An 11,604-nucleotide genomic window follows, 5' to 3' on the forward strand; every position below is an offset into this window, starting at 1 on the left:
TCAATCAAAAAAAAAAAATGAAAATAATACTTATTGTTGTTTTTGTTGGAACAATCTTTACCAAGTCGATAACTCAAACTCAAATTACTCTTAAGTCTTAATAAACCATGCTTGAGCAAGATTTTTAAGCTATAGGCGAATTCAAACTCGTTAAAATTAAGGGACTTTTATGTTTAACTTAATTTCAGTTCAGTTCCATTCAGTTCACTTCAGTTTTTTTTCAATAAATTATAACAACTCCTAAATCAAACTAAACTTAACCATGTTAAGGTTTCACAATAATTGTCCTTAATAAAAAAAAACCGATAATATTATTTTAAAATTTATTGTTTTTTTTTTTTTTTTTTTTTGAAGGATATTGTTTTTTTATACATCTTAAATTTTTTTTTTTTTTTTTCTCAAAATAGTGGCGAGACAGAAACACATGCACGACATGCAAAGAAATTAAAGCTGTAAAAATTACCGAATTTTTACAGTTACATTTTTTTTGCTGGCCCCCAACTGTTTCTCAACACAGTAATAACTCCTTTTGGCCCAAAAAAATAAAAGTAAAAACTCCTCAAAAAGCCACGTCGCCAATAGAATAATAAAAAAATAAAAAACAATTTCATTTCCCCTTTATTTATTTCCGAAAATAATTTTAATAGTTTCCCCAATTTAATTTTCCTTTTTTCCTTCTTTTTCCTCATCATTATCGTCGTCGTGTCAATCAAAAACCCTAATTCGTTTCGATTCAGTTTCAGCCTCGCAATTTCTCTCTCCTCCCATCTCCAATTTCCCCAATTTTCTCTCTCCTATTTCCGACAATCATCCTCTCAACCTTCTGATCTATCAATCGATCCGTTCATTTCTTGATTTTACATAAATTCCTAACCAGGTTCGTGATTCTTCTTTCTCTCTCTTCGAATTTTCCAGAAAATGTTAATTTTTTCTAATTTTTTGGTTGGAGCTGTAATTTTCGCCCTAATTTTATGATTGAATTGCATTTTGAGCGTCAATTGGGGATTCATTTGTTGTCGGAAGTTGCCGGTGTTGAATTATTGGATGTTGGATTTTCGATCGTTTTGGGGGTTAGGGTTGCGCTGTTGTCGGAATTTCAACTTATTAGATTCGCAAAGTTTTGAGGAATTAGAAATTAAATGAGATACTTATATGATAAACTTATTGGTATTGAAATATTTGTTCTCAATTTTTTTTTTCTTTTGAATGAACAAATTAGTTTGATATAATCATGAATCATTTCTTACGTCGGTTCAGTTACCTTTTAATTTTTGCAACCGAAATGCTGTTTTTACTTTTATTAAATTTGATAATTTGAACACATTCCATTTCTTCTAATTATATATTTGTTCATATGTTGTATTTGTTGCGTTAGTTTGTTCTAGGAAAAGAACAGGGTGTTAAGTTTTGTTGTTGTAATTGAATTGAAAATTCGAGTCCATGTAGCGGAAGTATTCGGAAAATTGACACTCTTTTCTTAGAGAGAGTGAATAATAGTCTTCAATTAAGGGTGTTATTGGGGAGTTCTTTTGACTATTTAGTTGGAAGTTCGGGTAATTTACCGATTACGGTGACATGTTTCGGGGATTTCATTAACTTAAGAGGCGGCATGATAGTGTATGAAGATGGATTAGCCTTTTATTCCCTTGTGCTAAACCCTGGGTTTTTGTTTGGTAATCTCTTCTTTGCCAGCATAGTCTTGTTGAGCTATAGATGACTGACAGAAATGGCTAGCTAATTAGGTCTTGTAACGAGTGAAGGAGCGAAGGAGGAATCTTTAGAGACTAGTGCTTTGTGTTTGTTTTTGGGGAAATGCTTTTGTAGAGCACAATTGCATTTAGGATATATGTTTTGTTTCAAGGTGCAAAGAGCAGGACAGACCAAGATGGGTGAAAGTTTGAAATTTTAGGCTTTTGATGTAGATGTCCAATTGATTGGTTTGTCTTTCTGTTGGCCGTTTATCCATCCCTATGTCCTTTTTCCTCAGTTTCGTTCTTTGATTATTAATATGTGCCTGTGTGGAACCTATGGATGTGGTCGCTTAAGGTAATGATGTTCTGGAGTTTTTTTTTTTTTTTTTTTGTTAAATTTTCTGGACTTCTAATTAGGCACCTATAATTTGAAAATAAAATATAATCAAACAGTGGATGTGTTGTTCTTGGAGTTTTGCTCATTCTACAGTAGTAGGTTTTGTCAATCTTTATTTAGTTTGTTGTCTCTTTAGAGACAACTGATAAAAATATTTGCTTAGTGTCTTAGAATTCAGTTGGATGCCACTTTTTAAGAATCGTGATAGTGTAGAAGTCTGAATTTGTGTTTCATGCCGAATAGGAGGTAAAGTATTTTTTGTATATGCATTTCTGAAGTTAAAGTTTGGCTGGAATGTTAAAGTAGTATTTCATCATGGTTTTTAGTAGGAAAACATATGCAGTTTTGGCGGTTTAGAAATTTTATAAGAATTTGATTTTGTGGTTGAGAATAAATTGCTTTGTAAGGGAATTTAACTATAGTAACAATCATTAGGGGTTTGTTACTCAAATTTATATTTTAACTGTTTGTAGAATATGTTTTATGCTAATTTCTGAAGCTGAAGAATTTTAAGAATCGGATTGGTTGTGGTATATTTATATTTTTATGTGGTTTGATAATCCTTTCTTAATTGTACGTGTGCTAATGTTGGAAATTTTAAGGTGTCACCTCTAAAAATTTGAAAGATAGATGTGTGGCTTTGCCTAATAGGATACCATTATTGCAAATTTGATGAATATCTTCTCATCCTTTTCTTTTCAGCCTTGCTCTCAAGTTTTCTGTTGCATCCCATGAAGCCATAATTGATTATTTAAATGGCACCTATCATTGTTGCATAGTTATTGCTGCATGTGATTCAAACTATGTCTTTGAATATATTTTGGGTTATCTTAGTTGTCTTTGCATTAAAATTGTCTCTGCTTTTAATATAAATAAAATTACTTCCTCCAACTCCTGTACTCCCCGATTAGTTTTATATTGAGCATCCCTCAAAGTTTTGCTGTGTTTTGCTATGCTTGCCTTTTCTATAGGGTCACATAGCTCACATGAGTCACATCTGTTGAAATGTTCATTTTGGAATGTCTTTGTATTAGTAATGACTTTTGACTTTTTGTTCGTGTATTAGAGCCAAGCCTCTGGTACTTGTGTTAATAATGATACGCAGCCAAGTCTCTTGATCTCTCTGTCTTCTTTTAACCTTTTCAACCCACTTACTCGTATCACTGTTTTTTATGCATTTTAGCCTTTGGTCTCAATTGTGCACATGTTAAGGCATCAAAAATGAAATTGTTATTTTGATGTTTTCAGGATCATAAATTCACCTGTCGTGTCTTTGCAAGATGTCATCGGCTTCCAAATCTAAGTCAAAGGACAAAAAGGCGGGAAAGGAACAAAAGACTCCTTCGAAGTCCTCTGCAGCTGTAAATGGGGGTACTGGAATTCCAGCAAGTGCATATAATCCATTGCTGGGGACATTTCATACTCTTGAGGCATCATCTACATACTTGGCGCCAACACTTCATGCAAATGGTCGTTTCCGTAACATAGATGATTCCGATGATCATAGTGGGAGCACTCATGGAAGTGGAGGTGATTATGATTCTGCTTCCAACAATGACAGCCGGTCTGTGGAGTCAGAAGAACATAACAAAGATAAGGCATCAAATGCCGCGACCAAGCAAGAGGTTATCCCAGGCGCTGATAATGACAAGCGTGAGAAGATACGCCAGAAAAATGAGAGGAAACATCAGCGTCAGAAGGAAAGGCGTGCCCAAGAATTGCATGAACGCTGCAGTGGCTATCTTATGTCCAGAAAACTGGAAGCTCTTGCTCAGCAACTTGTGGCCATGGGATTTTCTCATGAACGGGCAACTATGGCTCTTATTTTAAATGAAGGCCGAGTGGAAGAGGCAGTAGCTTGGCACTTTGAAGGAGGTGAAGATGCTGATAAGCATAAAGATCAAAATATTGATACAGGGAGCAATCTGAAGATTGATATATCTGAAGAGCTTGCTCGGATTGCAGAATTGGAAATAAAGTTCAAATGCTCAAAGCAAGATGTAGAAAGAGCCATAGTGACATGTGAAGGTGATTTAGAGAAGGCTGAAGAGAATTTGAGATCATTAAAACAGGATCAACCATCTGTCTTGCCTAAACCTGAAGAAATTGGGGATCCTCCTACTTTTAGTAATGGTAAGATATCTGTAGCAACAAGTCAGAGCAATGTGAGACTGCTGCAACCAAAACCCAATTCAGCAACTTTGTTACCCCAGAGAAGGGATGAAAAAGATTTTAATTACACTAAAGCTGCAGTTACAGGAGTACCGGCTCCCAAATCGGTGCCTAAAGTTGTTCAACCAGTTACCAGAGTTCAGCCCAAATTAGATTGGCCTAGACCTCAGCAAATCGCTACACCGGTTGAGAAAAGGTGGCCTGTCGGAGCGGGGTCAAATCCTTCAGTTTCGTATTCTTTGGCACCACCGCTACAGGTTTCACCTCCACCGGCCAAGGCAGAGGCACGGTATACAACTGTTGATAATGAATATAGGAATCTTCAGCCAGGGTCAATTAGAGAGCCTGTAGTAATGATGCAGCGGCCTCAGTCTGTAAATGTCAAACCCGCCCCTGCAACAAGCATTAGCTCTTCTCCTCCAGGTACAGCGGCTAGTTGGTATCCCACTAATTCGGAGATTTTGAAGCCGAATGGGTTACTGCCTCATAGTACTAGAAGCCTTAGTCCAAACAACTTGACCTCGAATCAATTTTATCATCCTGCTCAATTTCAGCAGCAACAGCAGCAACATCAGCATCAACATCAGCATCAAAATCAACATCAACTTCAGCCGTTTATGCCAGGTAGTAGTCCAATGGATAATCCAGGTTCTACACGTAGCAATGCATCGTGGACCAGGATCGGTGGGTCTCCAACCCTTGCTGCTGCTTCTTCCCTGGGGCTTTTTTCCGGGGTGGGTTCAACCTGCTCATCTGGGTCAAATTCTCCGGTGGATTGGAATGCTAGTGGCACAATGCCATCATGTGACTACACTAATATAGATTGGAGCTTGGATCGAAGTTTCGTTCCCTCAAAGCAAAATGGGTTGTGGAATGGGTTGGGATCTTTCTCTAGGAGTGGAGCTCACATGTACGATTCAGGAGCTTCTGCCATGAGTATGACTATGAGACCGTCTTCTTCCAATGGGAATGGTGTACCTATTGTTGGGTTGCAGGATGGTAGAGCGGGTATGGCTGATTCATCAACTGCCAGTTCTCGGGAGTGGACATCCCCTTTTGAGGGGAAAGATCTCTTTAGTTTACCTAGACAGTTTGTATCTTCTCCCTCACTGTAGGGTTGTGCTGGGGGAGAAGTATCGTGAATAAAAGTAAACAAAAAGGAAAAAAGAAAAGACCCCCAGAAAATTGTGCTTGAATTTCATATGTTGGTGTTCGTTCTGATGTTGCTCTTTGGTGGTTAATTCTCAGTAAAAGAAAAAATGGCTTCTATATTTTCATTTTAGCATATTTGCGTATTGCCCTTAATTTTTTCCTTGACGTGAGTATAGCCATGGTATGTGTTGGTATGTGTTACGGCCTTACGGGTTATCGAAAAAATGTCACCTGAAAACCAATATGTTGCTTAACATACTTCTAATTTCGTCAGTAAAGACTTCCATCTAAAAATATTTGTAATCTCCCTCCATATTGACACATTCTCTCCGGTTAATGTGATAGCTGCGTTAATCACTTCGCTTAGTTGGTCTTCCTTCCATAACTAAGACCATCGTATCACCGTGTTCCCCTGTGCCCTCTTGAGAATGAAAGCAGATAAGTTGAAACTTTACTCGCAGCTCTTCTTTCCCTCTCCAGTGCTTTCTCATAAGCCATTTCTTGTCTTTCTCAAACAAACACTCTACTCTAGGCATCCAAAACTAAGCGAAATATCAAGTATTGGTTTAATATTAGATTTCTGTACCCATATATCCAATATTGTTGGGTAAACTTCACTTAAATGACTTAGAATTGAGATAGAAATTCATTTGGTAATTACATTGGAATATCATCCATTTACTTGCGGAGAGAAATTGGAAAACTAAAAGGTTTATTAGCATCACATATAGCTAAACCATGCAAAGGAATACTGGAATAGAAACCCAAGATGAGTCGTGTAACACGTATAACTTATCTGTGCTGTACGAATACAATCAATGAACCTTCATCTTATTTACGCAGTAAAACATTATCCGCAGAGCAACACATAACAAATCCTTGTTTCAATATCGCAAAGGGGGGAAACGAGCACATCTTGTGAGAATAGAACAAAAACTGTGTTCTCACAATGGGGGTGGCAAAATAATAGCCCGCGCAGAAAGATGCCATGGTTAAGCAATCGAATAAAAATCCAGGGAAAATGCTGCTGTATTTCTAACAAGCAATTTCTAATTCAACAATCACTATCAACATCCATTACATGACCACCAAAATAAAGATCTTAAATTTCATTACGATAGTGGCTGCTTATTCTGTAAGCATTGAGGCAAAATTCATGTAAACTGAAGGCAATTATCAGTCAAAAGGTTTGATAAACAATAACCATTCGAGTGTCGTCAAGGCCTGACATTTACAGAAGTTCCTCAATCTCTAAAACTTCTTTGACTTTCCATTAAATCCTTCCAAACCCAGCTGCTGCAGAATTCCACCGCAGAGCAGGTGTTTACTTCTTAGGTGCCTCTGGTGTCATCTCCCCAAGATTGAGCAGAAGATCATCTGAACTCAACATCACCTTGTTTGATGAATTAGAGATTATATGGGCAATTTCTCTGGCAGCTTCGATTCTCCTCAAAGTAATGAAAGCTGGGTTGTTGGCAATAGCTTGACCAATAAGTTGAGCACTCTTGGCTTCTCCCTGGCAACCAAACACGAGAGAAGTAGACATATTAACACCAAAAAAACCCAGGAGAGCCTAATTTAAAAAATACACCATTCAACAATTAAGACTTTAAATGCTACTCCTACGCATCTACTGAATCAGGCCAGCTGAGATCAACTTGGAAGAGTCTCAAGTTGCTGTTGGACAAAAAGGAACTACACAATTAAACAATTAAACAAGAGGCTCAGCATATTTGACATGTTGAACGGTGTATTTCAGAATTTTCAAAGGCCACTCCAGATTTTAGACACAAAACAGTGAACACTGCCAGATTAATGCTAAACACACTAAGGAACACTTTAATTTTTGGACAGCTTTTGCAATTTGTAAGCAAATATAGCTCTTACCTGTGCTCTGATGATAGCACTTTTCTTATCTTGCTCAGCCTTTTCCACAATGAACTTGGCTCTTTCAGCTTCTTGTGCAGCTACCTGCTTAGCTTCAATTGCAGCAGTGAACTCTCTACCAAAGTTAAGAGTGGTGATAGACACATCATCCAATGCAATGTTGAAGTTTGCAGCTCTTTCTGTCAATATTTTTCGAATTTCCCTACTAACAGCCTGAAAAATGATTAAAAAAAAAACACACTTAAATCTACATAACTTGTTACTCATCTTCCTTACAATTTAGTTGAGAGCTTGTGTGATAGTTTTGAAGCCATTCATTAATCAATGTTACCTTCATATAATGTAGCAAAATCCTTGAAAACACAAATAGTTTTATACAAATGGATATTTATCAACTCAATAAATAGGAAATAAGGAATTACCTCACGTTGAGTAAGTAGCTGACTTGCGTTGTATTGGGCAACCACGGATTTCAGGGTCTCATGGACTATGGATGGCAAGACTCTTTCACTGTAGTTTTCACCAAGTGTACGGTAAATTGTAGGCAAAGTGTCTGGTAAAGGACGAGTAAGAACTCGAAGACCAATCTTGACCTGAAATCCACAATTATGTAGTTCAGCTAACACACGGTTATGAAGTACTCAATACAACTACATGGTACAGAGGGAGTAAGAACTCTGAAACAATGCAGAGCTTGATGTACGAGAACTAATGAATTAGCAGAGATGCGTACAAACTATGCAAAATGATAGCAATTTTTGGCACTTCTACTTTGTGCATATATCATGTGAAAGCTATAACTTGAAAGCACAATGTTTCTTTTCTATCTGCTTATACGTTTCTACTTGAACGGTGTAGGTGGCACAAAAGATGATCAGAAAAGTAGAAGAATGTTTGCTACAGCTATAAAAAGGTTCCTTGGGGCAAACAAGATTATTCTCTAGCAAGATAGAAATCCTCTTTCTAGCTCATGAAAAATTTAAAATGTGACAGATGTAGATTATTGACATTGATAAACATGAGTGTGGGAAGCAACTTGGTTTACTCTTGTGACGCAAGCAATTAGGAAGAACATTATTCTTTACACCAAACGACTTGTCACTGAATCCAATACCCCTCAAATTTTTATGTGACTCAAGGTAGGCCCTACTTACAGGAGTGACCATATATTAAAGATAAATCAGAGTATAGCAATTATACATCAACATGGATGGAAAGTGGACATCTATAGCCAAGAAATACACACATACATGCCCACACATGTCCATAAAGAAAAATGGAAAATAATAAGATACTATCAAGCAAATGTCCATGCATATATATCATAGGCATACCACAAATAGTTCCATTAACACACACTAGTAAATAAAGCATCAACTCACCATTTGGAGATCGCGACTTCCAGATGTACTTTCTACTAGGTGAGGTCGTGCACGAACATCATAAATGATTGGTCTTTCAAGCCATGGAATCATGAGATGTGTTCCTTCAGGGTAAACCTATTTGGGGGGAAAAAAAATCTATCAAATATTCAACAAATTCACAAGTCTGGAAAAAGCAGTTTTCTAGGAAAGACCATTAAGTATATTAGCAATATTTTTTTAACATTGCACACTATTAATCATGCATATGAAATGGAATTGCTTCCCTTGTCACTCACAAAGGTATTATATGATTATGTGTACCAAAAAACTTCAAGTCATAACCCATTTTTTTCTCAAGCAGACATAAGTTTCTCACTACAGGTGTCATGCAAGATTGCAAGACATAACAAAATAAATATTATGAATATAATATATAATTTTTGAAATCTATCAAGAAAAATAAGGCCCAGAATTCACATAAATAAGAACTGTGCCGTGATACAATTAACTGCAAAGAATAAGATACCATGTTTTAGAGGTATACAATCGAAACAGTACAATTAGTATACAGTATCAACTGAATCTGGAATATAAGAATATACAATTAAAGCAATGCTGATTTCATTATTAACCTTGTTCTTGATACCAGAGATGCGGTTGAAGACAATAGCACGATGACCACCTTCAACATTGTACATACTATGAGTGATTCCATAGAGTCCAAGGCCAATAGCTCCGACAACTCCGACCTTAATTAGAGCAGATGCTGCACCACCACCGCTAGGCATCTTTGGAACCTTAACATTTTGGAAATTCATATTTCAACCTGAAATTATTCATAACCCATGCCCCAAACAAAGATTAGAGATAATCATTACAAAAGCGTCAACTATCTCAAATAATGATTCTTAGTTGCATCAATTACACTCTGTATAAGCAGTAAAGTAGCTGACCATAAACACAAAACCCGAGCACCAAATTACACAGAATAGGGCCATTTCACACCCTGACATAACAAGCACAAACCCATCTATCGTACACAAAACCCGAGCACCAAATTACACAGAATAGGGCCATTTCACACCCTGACATAACAAGCACAAACACATCTATTGTACACAAACCCCGAGAACCAAATTACACAGAATAGGGCCATTTAATACCCTGACATAACAAGCACAAACCCATCTATCTTATCGTATGAATTAAACCTATAGGATCAAAGTTACCATCTTCCAAATACAGTAATAGCTAAAGATGAAAATACCCAGTAACCTCAAACCTAAAGAACATCAAATTCCATTGTTGCACCGATAACGATTTGTCTGAGCAATTCTCCTACTTAGTTGATTGTAAATACTATACAATATCATCAAAATGCACAAATGAGGTTCAATCTCCATTTCGCACCTCACTTTGAAAACACAAAACCCCAACAAAGATATTGTATAAACAAAAGCCTGCAACACATTAGCTACAAAAACCCCCAGAAAAAGTTAGCTACAACCCAAGAAAAATAAGCAACAAAAACCCCAGAAAAATTAGCTAAAACCCCAGAAAAATCAGCTACAACCCCAGAAAAATTAGCAACAAAAACCCCAGAAAGACTAAACATTTCAGACCTAAATCGATTAAACAAGCATAACTGTGAGCAAAATTGGATAATTGAAATCGAGAATTGACAAATTGGGAGTTGAAATCAGAACAAAATGATATGAAAAAGAGAGAGAAATGGGAAGAGAGAAATTACTTGGATGGCGCCTGCGATTGAATGAGAGAGAAAAGAGAGATGTGGGCGAGTGGGTAGCCTGTAATCGAGGTTTAGGGTTTTACAAGGCTAGATCGTAATGTAATGTTAATGACCTTAATGTACCTACTCGCTTCTATTTTTTATTTTTCCTTTTTAGTTTTCTTTTCCAACAAGATACACTCCACAATGCAATATTTGCATGATTGTATCTCTTAAATTTTATTCAATTATTAAACAATGATGTTAATGAAATATTAAATTAATAGTAATAATAATAATCGTCAAAAATTGTTATAATAATAATAATAATAATAATATGGGTGTCAACTAACTTACTATACAAAATTACAATAGTTACTATATTTAAAGTAGGGTGATGATAAAAAAAAATAAAATAAAAAAATGATATTGAATCTTGTTTATGTATATATAAGAAAAATTACTGATAATATATAATGACCATAATAAAAAAAAAAATATCGTAATAAAGTTGAAGCTTTTTAAGAAGTATTAGGGATGATTAATGGGTGTTGCGTCTCACATTTACTCATACCCACAACCCACCCCTACTATTAAAGAGTTACACCCAATTGAAATTATTTAATTTTTTTTTTAGAAAACACATAAATGGTTGTGAATACAAAGTACTCCATAAAGATTAGACAAATGGATAGATATTAAGAGTATTGGTAGGTAGATGTAGGGTTGAGGCGAACATAATTTCAAATCCATAGCCTACCCACTGCCTATGACGAGTATGACTTTTGATATTCATACCCATTAATCATCAAAGTTATACCCATACCCAATTCCATTTGAAATTTAGGGTGAAACTCGCAAAATTATATCCATCTGCAATCTCTAAGAGGTATACCGTATACACCTGGTGTTTAATGAGTACTCATAATGTTCAAGATATTCTAAATTGCCTAATTAGAGATGGTAAAATAACAATGAGAAATACAAGTTTATCTTTGTTAGTGTAATTTTTGCGGTTAAAATGGGTAAAATCGCTATTTGAGGTAGTGACTTTTACTCCGTGATAAATTGTTGTTCATCCAGAGTTTAAATGGGGCGACCTCCATAACAATTGATTTGTAAATTGAGCTTGTATTTAATCCATAACTCTTTGAACTCACTATCCATAATACAAAGTAATACTTCCAATAATTAGCAATTAAAACTCACTCC

At 36.0% G+C, this 11,604-nt stretch overlaps 2 protein-coding genes across 2 annotated transcripts; one reads left to right on the plus strand and one right to left on the minus strand.

The window, feature by feature from the left end:
* Positions 1-572: 572 nt before the first annotated feature.
* Positions 573-5,531, plus strand: LOC145628529 (uncharacterized). The gene is made up of 2 exons (XM_081680851.1): positions 573-877; positions 3,337-5,531. The coding sequence occupies exon 2, from the start codon at positions 3,369-3,371 to the stop codon at positions 5,373-5,375; it is 2,007 nt and encodes a 668-aa protein (XP_081536977.1). The 5' UTR covers positions 573-877; positions 3,337-3,368; the 3' UTR covers positions 5,376-5,531.
* An 865-nt stretch (positions 5,532-6,396) lies between these two features.
* Positions 6,397-10,547, minus strand: LOC145628530 (prohibitin-1, mitochondrial-like). Its single transcript, XM_081680852.1, has 6 exons — positions 10,414-10,547; positions 9,296-9,489; positions 8,682-8,798; positions 7,722-7,892; positions 7,300-7,512; positions 6,397-6,928 (listed from the first exon to the last, which is right to left on the minus strand). Exons 2-6 carry the CDS (start codon positions 9,479-9,481, stop codon positions 6,737-6,739), a joined length of 879 nt encoding a protein of 292 aa, XP_081536978.1. The 5' UTR covers positions 9,482-9,489; positions 10,414-10,547; the 3' UTR covers positions 6,397-6,736.
* Between the last annotated feature and the right edge of the window lie 1,057 nt (positions 10,548-11,604).

This window comes from Chenopodium album, chromosome 4 (assembly GCF_948465745.1).
Source record: "Chenopodium album chromosome 4, dcCheAlbu1.1, whole genome shotgun sequence".
Taxonomy (NCBI): Eukaryota; Viridiplantae; Streptophyta; class Magnoliopsida; order Caryophyllales; family Amaranthaceae; genus Chenopodium; species Chenopodium album.

Excerpts from the sequence above, each read along its gene's own strand:
- LOC145628529 (XM_081680851.1), top strand. The coding sequence starts at position 3,369 with ATGTCATCGGCTTCCAAATCTAAGTCAAAGGACAAAAAGGCGGGAAAG.
- LOC145628530 (XM_081680852.1), bottom strand. The coding sequence starts at position 9,481 with ATGAATTTCCAAAATGTTAAGGTTCCAAAGATGCCTAGCGGTGGTGGT. Across the intron at positions 7,513-7,721 it reads AGCTACTTACTCAACGTGAG|GCTGTTAGTAGGGAAATTCG; the intron begins GTAATTCCTTAT and ends ATCATTTTTCAG. Across the intron at positions 6,929-7,299 it reads GTGCTATCATCAGAGCACAG|GGAGAAGCCAAGAGTGCTCA; the intron begins GTAAGAGCTATA and ends TTTGGTTGCCAG.